Source organism: Mastigoproctus giganteus, chromosome 1 (assembly GCF_048544385.1).
Source record: "Mastigoproctus giganteus isolate SK-2022 chromosome 1, ASM4854438v1, whole genome shotgun sequence".
Classification (NCBI taxonomy): domain Eukaryota; kingdom Metazoa; phylum Arthropoda; class Arachnida; order Uropygi; family Thelyphonidae; genus Mastigoproctus; species Mastigoproctus giganteus.
Window position 1 is genome coordinate 14257382 of NC_143575.1, and position 26752 is coordinate 14284133.

A 26752-nucleotide genomic window follows, 5' to 3' on the forward strand; every position below is an offset into this window, starting at 1 on the left:
CTCAAAGCTGTGTATACGTCCAAGGCTTTGATTATGCAACGTTGCCTGTTTAGTACTGTAGCACTAATTGGTTTCTCTGTAGCCTTAATAGGCAAGCAAATTTGCTATTATAAATTGAAAATCTTGAAAGTAAACCCAAAAACATAATGACCAAACAAATTTAGAAGGTGAGCAAGCAATGTAGATTTCTGAGAAAAATATATATTTAATAAAATGTAAATATACTGATATTAATTCATGTCTTTCTAACTTTAAGCAAGTTCTTTTAATTCATGCTTAAGATTTTATACTTAGTATATACAAGTTTAACTTAGAACTGTTAGAAAATTTTTTAGGGTTTCAAAGGTCTACTTACAAGGTGAGATAAAAGTTCCCGAACTGGGGCAATAAAAAGAACACAAAATGAAGGATCTCAAAAATAGTTTTCTTTTTATTTAAAGTAAGCTGATTAAATTCACTCATTACATAATTCTAAAAGTTTCTGAAAAGAGTCAGTGAAGGCATCCAAAGAGATGATTTCAGTTCGGCAGTTATTTATTTATTTTTTTTATGTCCTCAACACCCTGAAATTTCTATCCTTTGAGGGCAGTTTCCACCTTAGAAAAGAGGAAAAGTCTACGGGTGCTAGTTCAAGAGAATAGGGTGGTTGAATAATCTGTACAATGCCATATTTTGTCAGACATGTATTCACAACAAGTGGGGAATGGGCAGGGGTACTGTCACGTAATAAGAACCAGCTGCCTTTCTATCGAAAATGCTGGCTCATTCAGGAAATGAGCTTTAATAGTCTTTTGAGTACTTGTATAGAATGCAGCCTTGTCTCTCTCTCCCCTTCAGGTACTAATTCCTTGTGAATTCCACTGTATTTATCAAAAAACATGCTCGGCATCATCTTGTTCCTGTACTTCTGTAAACAAAACTCTTCAGGAGTTTTTGGTGCTTTTTAAGTCCGCCGCATGATGATGCTTTGTCTATGGGTCATAATGAACACTCATTTCCAGTGACAACACAGCAAAGGAAATTAGGATAGTCTTAACAAGTCTGGATGAAGTCTTTGCAAGATGACACTCTTTATTGCTTCTGCTCATCTGTTAGGCTAAGCAGTATAAATTTTATTTTGCAGACCTTTCTTTTCCCTAAATATTCAAGCAGAATTTGACAAATAGTCTCCTTATTCATATCTAACTCATCAGCCATCATCCTGAGGGTCACACAACGATCTCTTATCACAATTTTTGTAGCTTGGTATTTGTAGTGAGCAGACACATTTCTAAAGTGCAGAGAGAGCATAGTGATTAGAGAGGATCAGAGGATTAGATTAGGATTGAGAGGTTAGATAACTGCATTTAAATAATTTATTTAATATATTGTAAAGTTTATTTTGATATAAGTTTTTTTTTCTTGTAACAGTTTGTAAATTTAATTTTTATAATATTATAAATAAATTTTTACTTTGTGATATTTAGTAAACTTAACAATGGTTGTGACAAGGTCCACCGCAAAAACTTCATCAGAGGGTATCATGACTAATATAGAAATATGCCAATGGTGATTTCCGGGTGAATCATAATTTTATTGTTTGCAGAACCCATGGAATGTTCTTTCTTTCTTTCTTTCATTCTGTTCTTTGCCACCATTGTACAGGATGTACCGATTCAAAGATAAAATTTGGTGCAGTGCTAGAAGAAGTTCAGTCACTGAAAAAAAACGGGTGCTTGCCCTCACGAATAATGTAACTGGGAGCTATTTAGTGACTCAAGGCTCTAGTAACCTACCAAGTAATACACTTCTGGTATGGACACCAAAACAGAATAACCAATTGCAAACTGTTCTGGTTCAGAAGGACTTAGTTCTATTAGTAGACTCCATTGTCAGGGAAACAGGAAATATTTTTTGTAATAAGGACAGGTGGACTAGAACCAGGGTATCTCTGCTGGGAGCAACAATTGATGTCACCAACAAATTGTCAGTTAGGGGTAAAGAGAATATTATTATTCATGTGGGGACTAATGATATTAAGCACACACAATCTGATGATTTGTTAGACAAATATAAGACCATGCTGAAGAAAAGCCACGAATTAGGTCAGAATGTCTGTCTGCAATTCGCCCAGGCACGATAGAAGGGATTATATGCTGAAAGCCTTGTGGATTAACTCAAGACTTGAATGACTCATCAAGGCTTTCTATGGGAAATTTTTTTATCAGCTTGGTCCACACTCATAGGTAGAAGGAATCTGTTTTGTAGAGATGGGATACATTTAAACAAAGGTGGTACAAGAGTTTTTGTCAGCATTATTGAGGATACCTTAAAGGTTCAGGGAAACTGCTAGTTTGGAGGACATGGGTAATATAAATACACGTTCATCTGATAATATTGGTCAAAGTAACGCTTGCATATACCTCTAGAGTTCTTGTTTGTTACCGAAACAGATCATATTAGTAAGGTGTTCTGAAGGAAGAAAAGTTTCAAATGAGCGGGTAACCAATGACATGGAAGCAAGTTTAAAAAACTTCTAAGGGGTTCGTCGGGTAGTTAACTATACAAGAACTTTAAGTTTTAATTGTTTATACAGTAATGTCAGAAGTGTTGTCAATAAAATGAGTGAATTCAAACTGCTGGTTAGGACAAGTAACACTAATATAATAGGGCCTATGGAAACGTGGTGCCACCCAGAAATAGGGGATGATGAGTTTCAGTACAGTATGTACAATGTATTTAGGAAGGATAGGGCAAATAGAAGGGGTGATGGGGTCATGCTTCTTATTAAAAGCAGCCTGAGTGCAACAAAAGCTTTTCCAGATTCAAATGTTTCACACGATAGTATAGTTGTTGTTGGAGGTTTTACGGTGCAATGGAAGCTAAAGGCCATTACGCGCCATGATAGTACAGAATCTGTATGGTGTGAAATAGTTGGAAGCAAAGGTATAGTGAGTGGGAGTAATCTACAGGCCAGGTGATTGTGAAGATTACGATGAGAGCCCCTCTACATGCAAATGGAATGGGTGAGTAAGCGTGAATGCCTTATTATGAGTGATTTTAATTTTCGTCTAATTGACTGGAGCAAATTGGAAGGAAACTCTACATGGGAGACAATTTTTAAATCAACTAGATGATTGTTATTTGTATCAACATGTCAAGAAAGTACTAGGAAAAAGAATATTCTAGACCTAATCACCTTCCATGAACCAGATGACATAATAGAGCTGACTGTACAGGAACCAGTAGCAGGAAGTGATCATGGAGTTCTAAGGTGGACAATGAAGAGAGGGGTTGCAGTAGTTAAAGGCAAAGGAATGGGTTATAATTTCAGGAAAGGAAATTATGACGGCTTAAGTGCTACATGGCCTCTATTAACTGGGTAGTATCTCAGAGGCCTTGAATGTGTATATACCATTAAAAAAATACTCCATGAGGAGGATTCCAAGTTCAATGAATAATGAAGTTAGATTACTTGAGCAGAAAAAGACTGCATACAGCTACAAATTGGTTTGTAATAATGCCACAGAAAAGGTTAGGATGGCAAAGGCAGATTACTAAAAATCGGCTAGCAAAGAGAGTGAAGAGTGGGGATAAGGAATTATTTGCATATATAAATGAAAGAAGAGAAAGACAAACCAGATCAGACCCTTATGTAATGGTCGTGGGATAGTATTAGATACCCCAGCTGATGCTGCAAATGAACTCAACAGTTACTTTGCACTGATGTTTACAGAAGAAAAACCCTTTATGTCAATGAAAAATCATGGGGGTGAATTGAAAAATATGTAATTAATGAAATTTCACATGATTATTTAATGAAAAAAACTTGAGCGTATAGGCATGTAAGGCTCCTGGGGTTGATGGCATATACCCTATAATTTTAAGGGAGGTAGCAAGATTTGAGACATTGAGGCTAATTATGAGAGCACTGCTGGACTCAGGAGAGATTCTGTTGGATTGGAAAAGTGTCAATGTATTGCCAATACATAAGGGAAGTTTTAAGAGTGTAGTGGGAAATTACCAACCAGTCAGTCAAACTTCAGTAGTATGGTAAATCATGAAGGGAGGCATTCAGTATCATTTGGATAGAAATGGAATTCTGAAGGATAGGTAGCATGGTTTTGTAAAGTGAAAATTATGTTTAACAAATCTGGGTAGCTATTTTGACAGTGTCTGTCGTTATCTGGATTTAGGGAATAATTTCGACATTGTTTATTTGGATTTCAGCAAAGCATTTGACTCAGTTCCACATGAGTGGTTAAAGCTGGAACAGATAGAAATCACAGGGAAAATTCTTAGATGGATAGGATGGCATCAGAGCAGGAAGTGGAGGGTTGGAATAAATGGTTATTCCTCAGATTGGGTTAATATAAGAAGTGGGGTTCCCCAAGAATCAGTATTGGGACCACTGTTGTTTTTGTTATTCTTAAATGACATTGATGAAGGGACAGAGGGTGTGATGTCTAAATTAGCATATGATGTAAAGATTGGTAGAGTAGTTAATAATCACTGTCAAGCAGAGCTTTTTCAGAATGACTTAAATAGATTTCAGGGATGGTTGTTGATGGTCGCATATTGCTTCGGGGATATGCGGTGGTCATTCCCCGACCTTTCCACATCCTCCATATTTGGTGACTCACGGGCTCGAACCCTGATCTAATCAAGAAGCATGTGCTACGCACTGCTGCTCCTGCCCACCTGGCTACGGAGGCGCCTTCAGAGATGGTCAGAATATTGGAAGCTATGCTTTAATCCAGCAAAGTGCAAAGTTACACCTGGGGAACAGTAACCCCAAAATAACTTATACACAGTGGAGTTGAACTAGTCGGTAGTGGGATAAAGGGACTTGGGAGTTATGATACGGTGAGACATGAAGATCTCCGAGCATTGTAGACAGGTTGCAATGAAGGCCCATGGTGTCCTATCGATGATTTATCAAACATTTGCTAGTAGAGATAAGGATGTCATAATCCCATTAAATAAGGCTATTATCAGACCACAAATGGGAATACTGTGTTCAAGTATGGAGACCACACCTAAAAAAAGACAGCTTCTTGAAAGGGTCCAGAGACGGATAACCTGCCTGGTGAGATTGGCAAAAGGACATCCGTATGAGGAAAGACCTCGAATGTGTGGGTTTCACAGCTTGGAAACTACACACCTTAGAGGTAATTTGATTGAGGTGTTTAATGCTCTGAGAAGCAATAGTAAAATGAATGAGGATGAAATTTTCACGGTTATAAATAATTCTAGAACACAGGGCCATTAATTCAAGTTACGGGGAGAGATGGTTAGACTGGATTGCAGGAAATTTTATTTTGGCCAACGAGTTATAAATTACTGGAATAAATTACCTACATGGGTAGTAGAGACCGACAGTTTGGGGAAATTCACAGGTCAGCTGGATAGTTATCTATGGGAGGAGGGAAATGCATAGGTTGTCTATTTCTTTTTCTCTTAATATCATTTATTTATTTTATTTTATTTTATTATTGTTTTTTATTTTTATTTATTTTAGTTTTGGCTGGTGTAGGATAAGCCTTACGCTTTCTTGCACCATATGGCCATTTCTAATACTAATTTAACAAACTTGCAATTCTGTCCTCAATTCAAGAGATCAACTGATGCCCACTTCTTGGGTCATTGCAAACATCCTCATGTCCATCTTTGAATCACTTATACCATTCAATACACTGGTATGACTTAACATTTCATCACCATAAACAATTTTTAACATTTTAACATTTGGATATTCATTCATTGCTCCATTGCGAAATCATAACAGAACTTTAATGCCACAAACAAAACTAGTTGTTACTTGCAACCTGACAGCCTACTGGACAATCTCTGCACCACCAACTATTGGAGGAAGTCAGTTCAGGAACTTTAATGCCACACCTTGAAGCCACCAGAAAATATGGTACTTAAAAAAAAAATAAAAATAATAATAAAAAAAAAAAGAAGTAAAAGCTTAATCTTATATTTAAAACTAGATCAGGGATACAATCTTGGGGTCATGGGCGGGAGCTGTACAGTTCTAACTGTTCATTTCCCCCCTCCTCACCACTCAAAACTCTCAAATTTCCTTATAATACTTGTAAAAAGGAGTGTTAAAATTTTCATAGTTATTTCAAGAAAAATACAGTAATCACTTACTATTCATCATCACATTTTAAAAGTATATAATGGCAATTTTTAATGTGCTATGATCTATTATCGCAACCAAAAGTGTAGGTATGGCTAATGTTGGAGTGGGTTTCACAAGGGAGTGGGTGTGGGGAGAAGAGTCATGCGAGAGGCCACAGGAACTGACTCTTGCTCAGTATGTGTTGTGCACTTGTGATGAGAGCATACATGTAAAAATTGAAAAAGGCATTGAACGTGTGGATTGAAGGGAAAAAAAACTGTATTGACACTTCAGTGAATCTGGTGAAAGCAGTACTGGCACAAATTTTTTAGCCAACAAAAACTGTTTATAAAAATTTTAACAAACATTTTAACCTCCACAAAGTGAAGCTTGTTTGTTAGTTTGTTATTTGGTTTTTAGGAGCATTAGCAACTAAAGCCATATTGCTCCGGGAATATGCGGTGGTCATTCCATGACCTTTCCGCATCCTCTGTATTTGGTGGTGATGGGCTTGAACCCCGGTCTAATCAAGAAGCGTGTGCTATGCACTGCTGCTCCTTCCCACCTGGCTACGGAGGCACCCACAAAGTGAAGCCTGTGGGTGAATCTGCATTGCCAGATTTTGTGGCTGCAGTAAGTTTTCCCGATGAATTAAGAAAGTTAATTACAGATAAAGGATATCAACCTGAACAAGTGTTTAATGTGGATGAAATTGGGTTATTTTAAAAGAAAATGCCCTAAAGAACTTACCCAGCAAAAAGTGAAAAATCTGCTCCTGGATTCAAGGCTGTCAAAGATAGGCTTAATCTGTTTTATGTAAACACTAGTGGCCACGGTCAAACCAATGGTCATGTACAGATCACTTAATCCATGTGCATTAAAGGGAAAGAATACTAAAAAAAACACTTCCCCATTTACTGGAAAGCCAATAAAAGGCTTTGATAACAGCTTCACATTTTAAGAGTAGTAGTAGTGGCATGTGATGCAAGAAAGAAAGTGTATGAGCTTATGCAGCATCAGCCAAAAAAAAAAAAAAAAATCACACCATTCCCTCCAAATGCCTGTCCAGTTCCTCCTTAAATTAATTACACCTATCAACTTCCACAATGACAGATGGAAGTCTGTTCCAGCAATTAACCACCTGCTGGTAAAGCAAATTTCCACACATCTAGCGCCCCCGTAGCCATGTGGGAAGGAGCAGCAGTGCTTAGCACATGCTTCTTGATTAGACCAGGGTTCGAGCCCGTCACCACCAAATACGGAGGATGCGGAAAGGTCAGGGAATGACCACCGCATATTTCCGGAGCAATATGGGCTTAGTTGCTAATGCTGCTAAAAAAAAAAAAAAAAAAAAAAAAACAATAACAACATAACCGCACATCTAGTCTACATCTGTCTTTTCTTAATTTGAATTTATGCCCCCTTAGGTTCGTAATCTGAACAAGCGGAAAGATCCCATCAGAATTCAGCATGCTCAGCCTATTCAAGGCCTTATACACCTCAATCAGATCACCGCGCAAGGTGTCTAGTCTCCAGCCACTACAATTTGCCTCTCTTGGTAAGAGGATCCCTTCATTCCCCTCACCAATCTTGTTGCCTTTCTCTGTACATGCTCAAGCAAATCTACATCCTTCCTAAAATGAGGCCTCCAGACCTGTACGCAGTACTCAAGGCATGGAGCCGACCATTGCCTTATACAGAGGGACAATCACCTCCTTTTCCCTGCTAGCAAAATTCCTATATATCATTGACAAAACCCCATGACCTGCCCTGGCAGCCTGTCTGCATTGCTCAGAAAACTTCATATCTGACTGCACAATTACTCTCAGGTCTTTTTCATTTTCTACCACCTTAAGTGTAGTACCACACAGTTGGTACGTTTCTCTGGGGTTACTTCTACCCATATGCAGTACTTTGCATTTGTCAAGGTTAAACTTCAGTTGCCACTTCTTAGCCCATCTGCCCAAATTATCTAGATCCTGTTGCAGTAGCACACTGCCACTACTGTCATTAACAACCCTGCCAACCTTTGTATCATCTGCAAACTTCAACACTAAGCCTGATATACCTTCATCAATATCATTGATAAATATACAAAACAACAGTGGACCCAACACCGAACCCTGTGGGACTCCACTAATAACATTAGTCCACGAAGAGCAGCACCCATTGATTACCACGCTCTGTCTTCTCCCACTCAACCATCCTTTTTTTTTTTTTTTTTTTTTTTTTTATGAGAACCCCAAACACGAAAGGTATCAAAACCTATAGTACTTAGTACCGTGCATGGGTTGAAGGACAAGTATGGGGAGAGGGGGATGCCAGAAACTTTGCTCTAGAGACTAAACATGGGTTTCGCCACTTCAAGCCTCCAATAAGCAAAGTGGTGGTATTTCACCGATTGATGAAAGTCATCTACCACCTTTATCCATTGTAGCAACTTACCCTTAATACCATCATAGAGTAGTTCCATGATTGCTTTCTGTGTGAAGTGGAATTTAACTTAGTTTCTAAATCTTGCCATTCAAAGTTATTCTAACTGATAATGCCCTAGGCTATCAAGAGAATCCAATGTTTGACCACCCGATTGTTGAAATTTTATTCTTGCCACCAAATACAACATCACTTTTACAATTGCTAGACCATGGTGTGATTGCTGCTTTTAAAAGATATTACATTAGGAGAACCTTCACCAGCCTAATAAATGAAGTGGAAAAGGAGTCAAGTTTAACTGTACACAAAAGTTGGAAAAATTATTGTAACAATCATAAAAGGAGTAGAGGGCAAGGGCTTTGAAATCACAGAGATGACAGACATTCAGGAACTTAATGAGTCTCATGCTGATGAGCTCACCATAGAAGAGTTTGATGAATTAATGACAAAGTCGAATGAGAACCAAAAATAATCCTGAGGATGAAGTGCTTCACATTGTTAGACCGGAATTTAACAACAAATCTTTAAATGAAATTTTCACACTATCCAGACAACTTTCTGATAAAGTGTTCGAGTATCCAAATTAAAAGCAAACTTCTTTGCTTGCTTGTACCGTATAAATAAATTCATGAAGAACTTAAAAAGAAAAGAAACAAACATCCATCAAAAGCCATTTTGTCTCTTCAAGTAAAAGGCACTAGTAACCAATGGAATGCTTAGTTGATCAATTATAATTTTACATTGTATCGTTTGCCAATTCAAATAAATATCACACTTGATTTTAAACAGATTTTGTATTTTCATTAAAAGCCATACACATATTTCATTATACATATAATACATAAATAAACACAAATTTATATTAGATTTTCTTCTAAATTTTACTTTGGAACTCCTGTTTTACTATGGGTGCTAAACCTTGCTATTTGTGGCATTTCATTTAACCCCAATGAATAACGTGAGATTACATTAATAATTAATAACCAAGATAAAGTGTGTTATACTGAATATTTTTCTTTTCTGTTGAGAAATTTTTTTTTTTTTTTTTTTGTTTGGTAGTTGTTGGCGCATCGGCTTCTGTGGCCATAGTGCACCTCCCAAGGTTTTTGCAGTACTTTGATCCAAGCCCGAGGCGGGAATCGAACCCGCGACCTTTGGGTTGGCAGGCAGGCACTTTACCCACCTGGCTAGCCCGGTCGGCTTGTTGAGAAATGTGAATAAATACATACATTTAAAGATTGTGATTGCCTGATCAAAAAAATTAACAATAAAACTAACTGCAATAGGAATCAAAAAATGTTAAAATACAGGTCACAGTTAAAAAAAAAAAAAACATATCATAATGCTGCACCTCAAAAGAAAAACTTAAAAGCTTACGAAGACCTAATATAGGCTTCAACTGGTCACCATACAAATATTAGTTTAAAAATTGCAGAAAAATGCAAGGTTGCAAAAGCTTATGTAGCATCTGCTGTCAAAAAAAAAAAATAATAAATAAATAAAATATAATAATAATAAAATAAATAAATTATATGTACATATTCTAGTTTTATCCACCTCTTTCACATATCCAATCCCTCTTTAAATTTATATAAAGTCTTTTACTATGAAGGTAGGTGATTTCTTGTTCCAAAAACTTATTGGAACATACATTGACTAAAGGCAAATTTTTTTTCATTCAGTCTACAATTATCGAAATCTTTAAATATTCATCTTAATTTGAATCTATGCATTTTGATTTGAGAGCCATCCTAAAAAGAGAGAATACATTCCCATCATTAAGTAAGCACCTCAATTAGACAACATTGGTGTCCAGTGTCCAAACTTTGTGGCTTACTGAGGACTGTGGCTTACTTTGTGAACGCTTTCTGTAACGTTAGCTCTTTTTCATCTACAACTATATTCTGTTCACTCTACTTTAACCCTATAAACAAATATATGTCAAAAGTAATGCTCTCATTGGTCAGTTACTGAAGTGCCACTGTATTTTTTAGCAACTGACCAATGAGGGCTGTACTCAATAACATGTGTTTGTTTTAGATTTTTAAGATTTTTAGATTTTTTAAACTTTTTAAGAAGTTGCTGGCTTTTCTGAAATAAGACTTCAAGACCTATATATATAGTATTCAAAATGTAGTTTTAGTTCTTTATTTGTACTGGCAAAATTCCTGTATATATCTGTTAGAATTCCATATACTGTCCTAGCAGCCTTACTAACTGCTAAGAGCTTTGTCTAGGAGACTATAATACAACTCTTGAGTCTTTTTCATCATCAACAATGTTGAGTTACTCCAAATGACAAATTAACTTGCAATTATTGCGACTTAGATGAAGAATCTTGTATTTGCTAGCATTAAAGGCAAACCTTTGCATTTTTAGTTGTATAATTTACCTCAGTATTGTTGTATTCACATGGCAGTCCAACAACGTTCACATCTTGCAATTTGTTAGCTGATATTATGCCTTGGTACATGCAGTTCTTGAGATACTGATGTTCCTCTTTAACATAAACCTATAAGTCAAAATTGTGAATCAGGAAACATAGTAGGGTTAGTTCATGCCCAACTAACCCAACAAATCAGTCTATGATCAAGGAAATGTAATGGAATGAACTCTTTGCTAGGAAGTCATCTTCAATGTAGAAATATCCTGTGACTATATGTTCGGCAAAGAACAGTAGCTTACATACCTTTTCTTCTGAAAGAGAATACAAACAATGTTTATCCATTGGGAGGAACCTTTGACATGTTCCACAATAATCTCCAATTTCTGTGTTCCAGACCTTAATGTTATAATAAACAAGTTTACTGTAGACATGAAATAGCTTCAAAGTAAATTTTTTTTTCTCTTACAAGCCTAACCGGAAGTTGCAGAACAATGTGTAGTGCTTTTCTTTATCTGTCAATTTTATGGCTTGTATCAGCTGAATTTACAAGAATAATTTTGGAACTCCAAACAGGTCAACTATACATATATAAACTTATATGCAGCTTTTGGGCATCTATGTTCTCCCTTCCTCAATGTGTGACTACTTCCTATGCCATATGCTCATCCTTGTATTTTTATTTGTTTTTCTGATCTGAACATTTAACTGTTTTCATGTAACTCTACCCTGTCTAGAGGTACGTTGGAGATGAATTATTTTCTCCATCATTTTATCATTTTCTGGATCATTTATGATGACATTTTCAAATCTGGCATATCTAAACCTACAAATGCCCATCACTTGGCTACTAATGGGTTGAATACTGGAACCCATTGTGGAAAATGTGCCAACTACAGACTAAAAGGTCTTTCTGTTTGATTGCAGCAATATGTTCCAAGACCTCTCAGAGGTACAGAGAGTCCTGGCTTCTTTCATATTTTGAAAGCCTGGACATAAATTAAACGAAGATACATGAAAATAAAATAGGGCACTAAAGAGTGAGATATAATTTGAATGCATTTATTTTATTATTATTTTTTAATTTAACAAATGCACTAATTACTGATAAAAAATCTATTTGGAAAACCATTTGAAGCACCTTTTGGGCTTGATATCCAAGCCAAATGGCCCTTATGCTGCCACAACCTGATGGGCATGTAAAGGGAATAAGATCAGTTTACATGTTCGAGATGGCACCAAGTTATTTCGCTGTCGTGACCTCTAATCAGAGAGGGCCTTTCTGTAGAAATTAAATTTATCTCCTAGTGGACATTCACAAACAATTTTATGTACCACCTCTTGTGTAATACAACTCTAGGTTGATCTTTTAAGTCAGCTCTTTTGCAAAAAAGCTGACAAACAAGTTCGGTAATATCATCAATTCCAAGCCTATACATTAGAGCATATGCGCACACACACACACACACACACACACACTAAACAGATTTTCTATACAGGGATGAGGGATAAGAACTTGGTTCATTATGCATACTACATGTTGGCAGATTTCCCCCTAAAAGAGGATCAGCCACAGGTGCTGCCATTTCTGGTATCACAGATGTGCTGTCAAGAATGAAAATAGCTTTCAGCTTATTTCTTTTGGATGTGCATATGACACATTAAAATTTCTAAATTTTTCTGTTAGAATTTACCAGTTGGTGAAATTCATGTGGACTGATAAGATAATTGCAAATATTTAAATTTTTTTGATAATTATTAAATTCTTTAATTGATAAATAAAAAAAAGCAATAGTAATTTGTATAATAAAAAAATTAATATTCATTAATTTCTTTTTTAACACTATACAACACAAGTCAACAGCAAACTTTTTTTTTTTTTTTTTTAAATTAAACAGCATAACAACATAATTTGTAGAAACTGAGGATGTGAAGATGTTGCTTCTTCTCACTTGCAAATATTTCAATCTTTGGAGTTCAAGTCACTATAAGGTAAAGATTATGAGTAGTAACCAGCCAATTCTTTCACTTTAATTTTTATTAATGTTTATGGTTAAAAAACCAACTGCTTTTTCACGAAGTGCTGGATACTATATTTTTACCCAAAACTGAGTAATGTTCATTGAATTAAACTGATTTTAATTCTGAATCTGAAGAGAAATCAGTCTTTCCTTTTCTAGGTTCATCAGTTTATTTTATTAGTAATTCATAAATTTTCTAATCTTCTTCTGGTGGTAGTAATCTTCTTTCTAGTCTAAGACTGAAAAAGTGCTTCCAGGTACAACACTCATAATACTTTAATTATCCAAATCTACTGAACTTACACAATCTGAAAATGAAAGCATTTCCTATTATTTTCTAATATCTGCTTACAGATCTTTAGCTTTTTTTAAACATATCTATTTTATTGCACAAATTAAAAACAATAGTCACAATTCCTTTGAGACAAAATTTAATTCATGTATAAATGACGTTATCTCAGAAATATCCAGATTTTTGCAAGCCACTGTCTTGAAAATTCAGCTTTCATGTCTTAATCTAAATAATATTTTCAAAACCATCCCTCTTGGTAGCCAAGAGGAACTAAAGAACTAATAAGTGTGCATGGTCAGATCCTATTTCCTTACAAAAGCTGTAACCATCTAAATTCACTGCACTGCTCTTAATCAATTTTAAGATTTCTACTGATTGCACAGAAACTTCATTCAGACTTCAAAACAACTTTACTTTTTTGCTGTTAATGCTAATGATGAACAGAACCATTCAAATTACTATTCCATCTTTGGCACTTTTTATTTTTTCTGTTACACTCAAATGCATGCCTTATCCATATACAGGCTAACAATATTTCCAATCTAGGGACTTACTTTGAAAGTACCCATTTATTATTTGAATATATTAAAGCTTGTTTAAGAAAGACAAGTGTAGCAAGATAATTCTCTCCTATCATTGCCTTTAACATCAATTCTTCCTCTCCCAAAAAAAAACACCTTCTGAAAGAACTATCATATTAACCATGTGGTACCACACTCGTGGTAGTGAAGAATTACCTAGTGGTAAATACGCACAGCCAGACATGAAGTACCTGAGTAGTGCAGACAGGCTGCTAGGACAGCTTACTGGTTTTGTCAATGATATACAGCAATTTTGGCAACAAGATATGGAGGTGATTATTCCACTGTATAAGGGTAGTGGTTAGGTCAAACCTTGATTATTGCACACAGATCTAAGAGCTTATTTTAGAAAGCACGTGGATCTCTGTTGGAATGGGTGCAGTGAAGAGCAATGAGTTTAGTGAGGTGAACAAATAAAAAGGTGTGCTTGTATCAATTCAGTTCTGCAAAACTGAAGCATCTGGAGACTAAGCACCTCAGAGATCTGACTAGGTGTTCAAGGCTTTAAATGAATTGACTAAGTTCAATGCTGATGGCATCCTAAGTACTGCAGACTATACATATAAGGGGAAAAAAATTTAAATTGAAGAAGGATAGTTTCAGATAGATGTGTGATATTCTTTCAGCCAAATGGTAGTTGTTTATTGGAAAAAACTTCCATCTGGTGTTGTGGAACAAAGTTTAAATGAATTCATGGAAGAATTAGACAAATAATTAAAAGGGATGTACAAGTAACATGGGAAGGTGTATTTTTTTTTGGTTGATGCTGTATAAGCTTCCTTCTTCACATCAATTGTGGATAATAAGATGGTCAATAGTTCCTTTGTGTGTGGTGATCCATAACATAATTTATCTGGGCATGCAACTCCCGTAGGTCGAACAAAGGAGAGTTTGACATAAAAGTTCCCACAGGAGCCTGATGGGGGAAGAGTTTAGGAGAATGTGCAGTCCATGATACAATCCACTCCATTAAGACTACTTACAGTGATGCATGTGGTATTTGTAACAAGCATTATCTTGCTGCTGTAGTGTGCCAGGCATGGGTTGAATGAATGATCTGATAACTGACAGATATAGAAATACATAAATACATATAGGACAAGATGTTACAATTTGCAGATAATCGGTAGGGTGGTTAGTGACCATTGTCAAACAGGGCTGCTTACTGCAATCCATTAAGGAAAGAGGAAATATTGGTACTATTCACAGACAATTCAAAAACTCAAAACATTTCCTACTATTTTCTAGTGTCTGTTTGCAGATTTTTAATTTTTTTTTTTTTTTTTTTTGTTATGTATCTATTTTATTGCACAAATTAAAAACAGCAGCCATAGTTCCTTGGAGACAAAATTTAATGCATGTATAAGCAAACACATACCTCACAAATATCCAGATTTTGCAAGCCACTGTCTTGAAAATAATCATCTAACTTTAAAATTTTCTGTCTTGAGGATACTTCAGTTTTCATATCTGAAATTTGAACTCTCATCCATCTCTCAAAACTACTGGACCACAGGGCATGAAAACTACTGGTCCAATGTCGACCAGTACTTCGCTGGCAAATGCACTGGTTTGCACGGATGGGCAAATGCCATGCAGTTTCACAATCCTGTCACTCTCTGTTTCATCAAGTTGGTGATATACTATACACCTTTATGACCTGGGCATGTTGCAAATACAGGAAGAAACACAATATGAAGCTTCTCTGAAATTAAGAGCTGACTTACCTGTCTAACAACTTTTCAAGCCTCCATCTTGCTGTTCATGTGGCATATTGCCAAGATGGAGGCTTGGATGGATTTTATTCAATGTTGTGATTTCAATGTTGAGCAGTGTGTGTGTGTGTATATGTATGTATATATATATATATATATATATATATATATATAAATCACCACTTGTTATACAAAACAGGCATCAATCTGGGAATTTTGGTGGAATTCACTGATTTTACAGGTAAGCATTTCTTGTAGTTATTGGGGAATTACGTATGTATAATTTACAATTATACTTCATTATATAATCTATCCAAGTAACAAATGCAGGAGTATACTGATAAATGTCAGAGCTGACCACAGTTCAAGTCTGTTCACAAAATATGGTTACGATAATATTAATGACAAAAATAATTGTAAATTTCTCTGACCTATGTAGTTATGCCAGAATATAATTAGAACATTTATTTTTTTATTTAAAAATACTGTTTATAATTATAATTTATGATTTTCATTTAAAAGATTAGACTAAACAGAAAGCACCAATACTACATGTTAGGAATTAAGTTAATTTATTGAAATGCTGCAATTAGACAATTTATCACTTTGATATCTAAACTTAATGCAGTAATGGCAACATGATTTTACTAAATTTCAACTTCAGGCCTGATAAAGTAGGCCAAAAATTACAAAAAAATGGATATCTTCTCACTTTTGTTTTTGGTACTCTTTTCCTACTTTACTGGACCTGAAAGTGAGATAAGTAAAATCCTGAAATGTTGCCAATATCATATTAAGGTGTTTCTGTCCTTTCTAAATCCAAATTGACTCATTTCCATTGTTTTCTATCCAGAGTCAAAACCACTGTCGAAAATCCAGTATTGGCAACATTTCAGAATTTTACTTACAGGGTTTACAGGGTTTCTTAACAAAGTGTTAAGAAACCCTGTTTGTTGCAGAATTTATAAACTGAATTGAATCAAGTTACTCAAGGTGGAAATGTATACGCAGCTTATGAAAAGGATTTGGCAAAGAATGCACTGCTTTCCACTATTAGTGCAAACCATCATGCCTTCAGAATGACTTGGATAAGCTTCAGAGGTGGAACTGTTTTAATACGCTAAAATGCAAGGCTTTACACTTAGGAAGTAACAGCCCCAAAATAATTTATAGATTAGGAGGACAGAAATATGAGGATTATGATCCAAGCAGACACAAAGTTCTCCCAGCAGTGCAACCATATGGTAAAGAAGGTTCAAGACGTTGTCCTACTGATGATTCATTGAACATCTTCCAAAGATGGAGACATCATAAACCCATTGTATAAGGCAAAAGTGAGACCACACTTGGAATATGGAGTCCAAATAGGGAGACCAAAAACTGATACTAAGCTTCTTGAAAAAAACTGAGGCAGATAATGCACTTGGTGAAACTGGCAAAAAGACACCAATATGAGGAAAGACTTCAGGTATGCAAGTTACAAAGTTTGACCACTAGGCACCTTATTAGGGGAGCCTTTTAGACATCAACTTATTGATGTTTAAAAGGCTCAGAGATGATACTAAAATGAATGAAAGTAAAATTTATTTACAAATGATACTAAAAAAAAAGGGGGGGGGGGTGGAAATTCAAGTTATGGGGAAAGAGGAAGACTGCATTGTAGTTTTTTAGCCATTTAGCTGTAAATCACTTGATTAAGTTACCATCATGATAAATCTCAGTTGGATCAGCACTTATGTAGGAGTAGAATGTGCTTTATTTTTGTTGATGCAGTACCAGTAAAAAAAAAAAAAATCCATATCCTGCAAGAATTTGTCTAGTCCTTCCTTGAATTTATTCAAACCATTCACTTCTACAACAGATGGAAGCCTGTTCCACAATCAACCATCCACTGGCTGAAGACAAACGTCTGCAACTATCCTTCCTTGACTTAAATTTATGGCCCCTCATGTGTAGTCTCAGCAACAGGAAGAATGCCATTCACATTCAGCTTACCCAATCCATTCAAAACCTTAAACACCTCAATCAGATCACCCTGTTGGTGTCTAGTCTCCATAAGCTGAAATTTGCACAACTGTAGCCTTTCTAGGTAACAGCACCCTTTTGTTTCCTTCACTAATCTGGTTGCACTTCTTTGCACCTATTCCAGCAGGTCCACATCCTTCCTAAAGTGAGGCCTCTAGACCTGTATACAGGTGACCCCCACTTAACGCTGATAATTCATTCTGGAAAAACAGGAGTGCTAAGTGAATCCACGCTAAGCGAGCGCCGCATTCCCATAAGGTAACATATGTATTTGTGAGCTGTGATCGGTGCAATAGGATATTTCCTAATCAATAATAAACAGTAGTGAAATGTCAGTCAAAATATTAAATATTCAAATATTTGTACATATAAAATATTCTGCATTACATATGCATGTAATTATGTGATAACTACTTCAATACGTATCAAAATTAAACTTAAAATTCCAATTAAAATTATGAATTTAATTGATGAATTTAATCATGAAAAATGTGTTGATTTTGGCCCTCTTCCTGGTAAACTAAAAGGGGTTTTAATTTTAAATCCCCCGCAGCATTACTACCCAACAATAAAGTCAACCGAACCATTCGCCACTTTGAAACCTGGCGTGTTTTTTTTCTTCTTTCAATATGAAACTTCTTTTAGGCATTTGTTTCCAAAAAAGTCTTCCATCACCTATGAGATGGAAAGACAAGTTCTTTAGAATATACTTGTCACATACACACTGTAAGGATGATAATGTTTTGATATGGACTTGGAATATGCACAATACAGGCAATGGTTGATTCAAAAATTTTGCCTACAAAAAAAAAGTGAAAAATATGCATTTGACTGCATTAGAAGTGTATCAGTCTGGCGATATTCCCATCATGTAAACAAGGCGATCAGCTGAAAAGTGTGGTCTGTTTAAGGAAGAGAAACATCTGTGCATTTTGTTTAAATTGAGTGTTCATCCAAATTTTAATTGTGATTTTAATTATTTATTATCGGAAGCAGTTTTAATTATTTATTCTGACACTGTCTTCTCACACTCGTGGTCTTGCTGTGGTGGTTTGATGTGTTTCGGGGTAGGGTTGGGGCTCTCGGCTTTCAATTCCGTTGCGCGTTGAATTTGGTCGTATCTCTATGAGTGAGCGAATTCATTAATTCGTTTTTTTCATCTTATTTTATTCGTTACATTTGGAGAAAATTGACTGGAAGCATTCCACAGAAAAGACTGAGGTAATCTCTTTCTTTTTTAACTTCTTGAGGGGAATAAATTCAAGTTGAGGAAGGATGGGTGCAGGACAGATGTGCGTAATTTTGACATTAGCCAGAGGGTGGTTGATTTTTGATACACACTTCCATCTGAAAGTGGATGGGTTGAATAAATTCAAGGGAGAATTAGACAAATTCTTGGAGGGTACGGATGGATGAAGTGTTTTTTTTTTTTTTTTGTGTGTGATGCTATATAAGCTTGCTTTCTTGCATAATTTGCCATTACTACTAGTAGTAGTTCTACAGTCCTGAAATAAGCAGAAACAACTTTTTGATGTGCCTACAAAAAACTGCTTATTAATCTGATAGCATTCTACTATATTAAATGATTGCTATTGGTCATCATTTTACAGAAAACACCAATTGCAGGAAATCTGAGTATGTTCTGTTACTTTCCTATTTTTTACAAATTTAACCCAATCCAATGTAATGAAATTGCTGAATATGTTCGAAGTAGAGAAACTGTTGTATTTGTCTAGGGTAGAGAACAATTGGTTGTTCCTGCAGCAGATAACATTTAATTCATCTCAGTAATTTACGCATTAACTAGTAGTTATTCATTCATTGTTATTTGGTAAAACAGAGGTCTGCTATATAAAATTAACATCATATTACAACAGCAAATAACATTATCTGACCTACTACTTGAGTGGGAAAAATTGATTGACATAACACACCATTATATGGCAAAGTCATTGATGGACATGGTGGTTTAGACCACTCAAACACACATAGCAGGAAGTGGGTTGCTGAAAAGAGTTTTGTTTGTAGGCTCTTTATTAACTTTTGCCAAATTAACATCTGAGGTATGGTAGAGCATCCAAATTGAAGTTCTATCAGTGATATAGTAAGACTGCTAGAAAAGCATATAGGGACTATCAATAATGTACAGGAAAATTTACAGTAGAGATAAAGATGTAATTATCCAACTGTATAACTCAATGATCAGACCATATCTGGAATGCAAGCCCCATTTAAGAATATGATACTGACTAGCTTGAAAGAGTACAAAGTAATTCAACAAGATCAGTTCTGAATGCAAAGTGATATTCTTACAGGAAAATTTCCAGTTCTGCAAGCTAAAAAGTTTTAAAAGTAGATACAGTAGAACCTGGATAAGAAATTCCTGCATAAGAAGTTTTCCCCTGTACTAGGTTCGGTTTCTTAAGTCCCAATCTCAACTCTATATATTGTTAATGTATTATTTAGTTAAAGATCATTAAAAAATGATCTTTAAATTATTTTTGTGTATCTTTTCATTTTTATTTGTGTAGTTGATATTTCATACTCTTAGGTCTTTTTCCCTTCTAAGAAGTTTTCCTGCGTAAGAAGTTCTAAACCTTCAGTCCCTTGAAAAACTTCTTATCCAGGTTCTATTGTATTTTCATGGGGATCATTCACAATCTTAATGATGAAGGCATATTTTACCTTTCTAGAATTATGCAAATAAGGAGACAGATATAAGCAAATAAAGACACAGACAAATTAAGGGAAAATATTTGTAGACTGGATGTAAAAATTTGCCTTTGAATAACCAGCTCATGGAAGAAATTGCTGTTTAGTTTGGTAAAGCTTATGTAGATTTAAAGATACATTAGATAAATATTAGGAAATAGAAAAATAATTATATAAAATGAGGGGAAAACTTTATTTTTTTTTATGGAAGATTCCATTTAGGCTTTGCTTCCTTGCATCTTTCTGCAATACTCTATATATATATATATATATATAAATAAAATTATTCAGCATACAAACAACAGGGCATTATTATCATATAACTTATATAAAGGTAAATGAATAAATGCTGAACAAGCATGGTCAACAAAGTCTGCAGTATCTACTTCATGCTTTCTCATGAGCCTATTTTAAATTCTCATCACTTATTACTTTAAAACTAGTGAAGTGGTAAATTTAGGCCCTTAATTTGCACCTTCTACAGACTCTTTCAGTCACACATCTGAGTTCTTTATACAATTCTTGATATCAATTTCAGTGATATTACTAATTCAGTTCTTCTCTTTTGATAAACTTTAACACTGTTATATTTCCTCAAATATTAAAAAAAAAAAAAAAACTTGTCACGTTTCAGTTCGTCTTTGTGGAGACACATAAGCCACATACTGTTCAGTATGAGTTGCATGAGGTGTTATTATTGCCTGAATACCAGATGCTTATAATGTAGTCCAATATGAATGCTTCATGAATGAAATCCAATATGAATGCCTCCCGTCATCATGACCACTTTTTTTTTTTTTTTTTTTTTTAAATTTCAGAATCTTCATGTATTCGAGAGCACTCACAACACTAACTTATAATGCACCCACTATGACTATTTCTCAAATAATACTAATCCCCTCCAATACAAATGATTAAAAAATACTAAACAGTCACTTTTTAATACCTATATTAAAAAAATAACCATTAAAAATTGCAATAATTTTAGATCTTGCTTTCATTTGTATTGTAAATAACTTAAGGCTAATGGATAATGGAAGGAAACTTAGCACTTTATATAAAATTAAAAAATAGCTGACAATTTTTCACAGGACATAAATTGACTTCAAAAACAACTGCAAACACTTTTCAAAGCTTATATTAATTAGTACAGAAAGCCTAAGTGTACTTTTTTTCTTTTTTTTTTTTTTTGTTAAGTTTATAGGCAACCATAAAATGCTTGCAACATCCATACGACATTTGCTGCCAAATGAGATTTGTTTATAAATGGAATTTTGACTGTCAAACCAATCCTCACTCAGAACCACATGAAGGTGAAACATTGTTAGCCATCCTGTTTTCATGGGAAAGGATTTCATATCATTGGAATGACATTACTACTGCCACTAACAACTATTATTACTGCTGGGATAAGCAAAGAGCAAAAAGAAAGTATCTGGAAAGTACTATTAAAAATTGCATATGAAGAGGTTAGATATGCTCGAAAGCTGAGAGCCACCACTTTCAACACTATCTTTGAACTAAGGTAAGTGAAATGGACTTAGAATGAACAACTGACAGAACACCAGGTAGATACTTCAGACTCCACTGATCCAAGTTTGTCTGCCAAAAGCATGCCATATTTGGGCCTGCAATAAAAAGAACATTTTATTATTTTATTAGCATGATATTAATTTCTAATATTTCATCTTGTTGTTCACACTGCTTCATATTCCAATGTTTCTTGATCACAAGGGCTGTTAGAAAAGTTCTGTGAAGTAAGTTTGCAGCTAAAAAGCAAAGGTTCAAATTTTCCTGAATACATAAGAAAATGGAGTAGAGCATAATGCTGAAAATACAAGGATTATTTCGCCAAAGTGTGAATGAAAAGTGAGCTGTAAATGCTACCTCTTGAATGTGGTGCCGAGTGATGGAGAAAAATTATGGCAACAAAGATTTATGAGATTACTAAATTCCATATTCCTGATGAATAAACCTCCATACAAAAATCTATGATTTAAGGGTGGTACAGTAAAAGTTTATTTGCTGTCACAAACTTAAAGTCACAACAAAGCAGGTGAGTTACACTAAAGAGTCAAAAATATAGATGATACTGCACAGAACAACCTCTCTGAATGACTAGGTCTCAGCTAATATAAAGAAACATTACCTTTACTGCAAAATTGAGATTAAAATTTAAAAAAAATTGAGAATCAGTATTTATATAAAGGTGACACATTCCAATATTGGCTGATAACTATGCAGGTCTGCTGGTGGCAGCATATGCCAGAGATTGGAGAGAACAGCTGAAATTATTTTAATTATGTCCATTATCATGGAGGGATAAGGGTCTAGAGAAACATTGCACCAATGACAGACAGATGGACAAGACTGTTTACCACATATCAAGAAGTCTGATTAACAGAGCAGAAAGGCTGAACATCATAGAACTTGCTTAAATCAAGTAGGAAATCATAAAATACAGAGTGATGATATTAAGGATGTCCATTCTGTGCATTCCCATACCAGTTATGGGAATGCACAGAATATCATGACCAGGTGGCTATCAATGAGCTTCTATTAACATGCATTAATAACAGGTAATAATAAATAAACTTATATTTATAATCTATACAACCACCACAACCAGAAGAGTTTACAACTGCATTTTAACTTTAACTGCAACAGATAAACAAGCACAACAGTTAATAATGGGCTGTGCACCTTTTGTGACAGCATATGGAATTTCTTGCATGTCAGTGTCTACATTAATTAATTCAAAACCACAGACATGCAAGGAACACCAGAAGTGTGCGGAATGTTAGAGAAGGGGTGGGATGGGGGACACCAAGATATGTAATTGGCAAGTCATGCCCTACTGTTTATTCATCTAGTGGTAAAGTCTGGGTATGATAGGTATTCTTACAATGCTTTCAGCTGTCAAGAATGGTGGCATGATGATGATAACAAATGTACAATCTTACTGTTACAGCCTGGATAATGCTGCAATTTCAAGATAGACTTGAAAGCATTCCAAGTCAAGTAGCTTTAGCTCTACAATTCAACAATCTACCTTGCCTCGATGTATTAAAGTGATTTGTAAATAATAATGTTGAAAATATTCCCTAACTAGACTGAAGTCATGACATCAACTTCACAGAAAATTTCTGTGTACCATATCAGAGACTACCCAAAACTGACTATGGAAGAAACCAGCAATATTCTGGTTAAAATATGGCAAGATTTGGTCATAGACCCAAAAATGACTGTTACTAGAGCCAAAGGCAGACTCTCTCTCTCTCTCTCTCTCTCTCTGTGTGTGTGTGTGTGTGTGTGTGTGTGTGTGTGTGTGTGTGTGTGTGTGTGTGTGTGTGTGTGTGTGTGTGTGTGTGTGTGTGTGTGTGTGTGTAACAGCCTCACAGTCGAATAATGCATTTCAATGATGGCACTTTAATTTTTTAATGAAATATAAAAATATACAAGAACTTCTGATAATGTCCCATAAAATTTATTATTTTTTTAAAACAGATTCTTTAGGAGATTGCACCTTATGGTGTAATCCCTGTCCCTTAGAATTTATGAAGCTACAAAAGAATTATGTAGCTCCATAAGTGAATGAGTCTGAAGGTTAACTGTAAATAATAATGTATTATTATGCTACAAAACAGGAAAAAAAGTGATACTTAAGACAAATCTAATACAAACAATAAATAAATTATTTATTTGTTGTACACAAGTTCATGATATTACAGTAATTTACATTTGTACATTTGGTTTTTTTTTATTTTTTTTTTTTCCCTGCACAAGAAATTTTTTTAACAGCATGCAGATATGAAAAGCAAGAGGTAATCACTTGGAACTAAGTTGCGCTTTAAGTTAATAGGGAGAGGAAAAACAGGAAGCTCCATTTCATGCACCAGAAATAGTGGTATCCGATTTAAAGGATACGAAAATGAAAGCCAGAACTTGTAGTGTGGATCCTAAAACAAAAAACATGCATCACCTGACAAAGCTAGGATATTAATTTCAATTAATTATGTAAAAGTATTAGGTGTTCTTTTGAACTGATATATCAATGTTCAATCAACTCATGAAAAGAGTTGTCATTATATTTTAGAGCAAAAGTTCCTAAACTCACTCAAAAATCGATTATTCCATAGATTAATACCCATAACATGCAGTTAAGGTTTTTTTTTTTTTTTTTTTTTATGAAATTTTTGTGCCAATGCAACAACTTATCACTTATTTTAAACAAATCATTATAAAACTATTATCAATCAAGCTTTAGTCAAATCAGGAATTTAACTGTTTGTTCATTACAATAACATATATAAAAACAAAGACTAATCCTATCAAGGTCCCATAGGCAATGTTTTTATCCTTTTTTGTTTTTGTTAATACAACTATGCTGAAACAAGTTTTAATCAAATATATATACTGTATTTGCCTTCATCTTGACTACTACTTTGTGCCATCCCACAACAATATCAATACTACATTCATAAATATTTTATCTTTGAAGTAGATTATAGATACAGCACTTTTTGCAAACTTGGAACTTAAGTTCATTTTTAGTGAGACAGCATCTTATACTTCTTAGTGGGTAATCATTCATGGCATAAATCTGACAAATACAGTAGATATGTAATTTTTTTTTACACAACCATCTCCCCAATTTTACCACACACGATATGAATGTATGAGGATTCACAATATCATGATCAAACATGTTTATCTGAACTCCAAGACTGGCAACAATGTGCAGTTTCCAAGCCTTTCACTTTACTGAGCCACTGAAATGGGAATGAACAATAGAATGGATTAATTTTTTTCTAGGCAAGTTCTTCAACAGTTACAGCAGGATCTTTATGTCTTTCAGTACATTAACATCAAATTGAACAGACTGACAAAAGCATTTCACTGGCTAAGCTGCAATCAAGAGAAATGAAAAATCAGAAACAGTAGTTGCCAGAACTTACTGCATGATACCCCACTTCTGATATTAGACCAATCTGAAAAATAACCATTAATCACAACCCTCTGCCTCCTAACCTATGGCCACTCTTGTGATTCTAACATGTTCCAGTTTATACAGAAATCTCTCATGATGGGCTGAGTCAAATGGTTTGTTAAAATCCAAATAAACAATGCTGAAACTATTTTCGGCATCCCGCTCATAAGTAACTGTGGCCAAATAGCTAACCAGGCTATTTAAACATGACTTTCCCTTAACAAAACACTTTTATGTATCCTTTGTATCACTGAGAATTCCTTTTCTATTTCACTCTTTATCACTGCTTTCCTACCATTCAAGTCAGAGTAACTGGTTTGCAGTACATACTTCAGTCTTAGTACCACTTTTACATATTGGCACTACAATGACCCTTATCCAATCTATAAAAATCTCTCCCCAGCCAAATGATGTCCTTAACTATGCAAGAGAGAGAGAGAGAGAGAGAGAGAGAGAGAGAGAGAGAGAGAGAGAGAGAGAGAGAGAGAGAGAGAGAATTGGTTCAATGAACTCTTTAAAGCATCACCTTAAAACCTATTGGATATATGCCATCAACTCCACAAGCCTTATCTACCATAATGTTCAAAAATTTTTCTTATACACAATCATCTATAATTTCAATATCACTAATTTCATACTGCTTGGTCCCACTCACACAACCTCTTCCACTATAAAGGGGCATTTGTCGGTAAAATCTGATGCAAAGTACCCATTGAAGCCATTAGTAACTATGAGGTGGATTATCTAAGATTCATCCACTGAACAACAAATTTTGGGTCATATCATGTTACAGGCATGAAAGTAAGTTTACTTTATTAGATTTTGGAGTGCCAAATACAGAAATAGTGCTTAAAAGGGCAGATTGGCTCTTGTTTACAAAAAAAAGTCATTTTTTATATTTATAAAAGGTATTTTTTTATTTATATGGCAGTAAGATGTAGCTACGAACATACCTGTATCACACATGGGACCTTTTCGTCTTCCACTTGTATTCAAGCTTTGGGAGCATCACTTTTCACCATCCAACAATAATCAGCTAACACGGCGGCACTCCATTTGCTTTTGTATTTTTGTTCCATCGCTGTAATTTCTTGATGGAAGCGCTCACCATGTTCATCACTGAAGGCACCACAGTTTGACAAGAAAAAATCCGGGTTCGAGTGCAATAAATGCATCTTCAATGACATGCTGCACCCCAGTTTTTCATACAAAATAACGAGATCTTCCACAAGCTGCCTGTAGTTGCCGACTTTAACATTTCCTAGAAAACCAGCAGAAACATTTCGAAAAGCTGCCCATGCTGATTTCTTGCTACCACTAAGGACACATTTGAACTGTTCATCTTCGAAGAGTTGCCTTATATGCGGACCAATGAAAATGCCTGCCTTAATCTTCTCTGCACTTGGTCTTGGGAATTTCTCTTGCAAGTATGTGAATACAGGACCATTCACTTCCAAAGCCTTCAAGAAATTTTTCATGAGACCCAGCTTG

General features: G+C 35.0%; 1 protein-coding gene across 4 annotated transcripts in view; it reads right to left on the reverse strand.

Annotated features, from left to right (window-relative positions):
* LOC150090568 (E3 SUMO-protein ligase PIAS2-like) overlaps positions 1 to 26752 on the reverse strand; it is a 391669-nt gene that overhangs the window by 84726 nt on the left and 280191 nt on the right. Inside the window, exon 13 of one of the 4 annotated variants that reach the window (XM_090378790.1) lies at positions 24104 to 24230. The exons of the other annotated variants lie outside the window; for them this stretch is intronic. Coding sequence (XP_090234916.1) covers positions 24188 to 24230 — 43 coding nt within the window. The 3' untranslated portion in view covers positions 24104 to 24187. Of the gene's footprint in view, positions 1 to 24103; positions 24231 to 26752 lie in introns of those variants that run through there. 4 annotated transcript variants of the gene reach the window in all.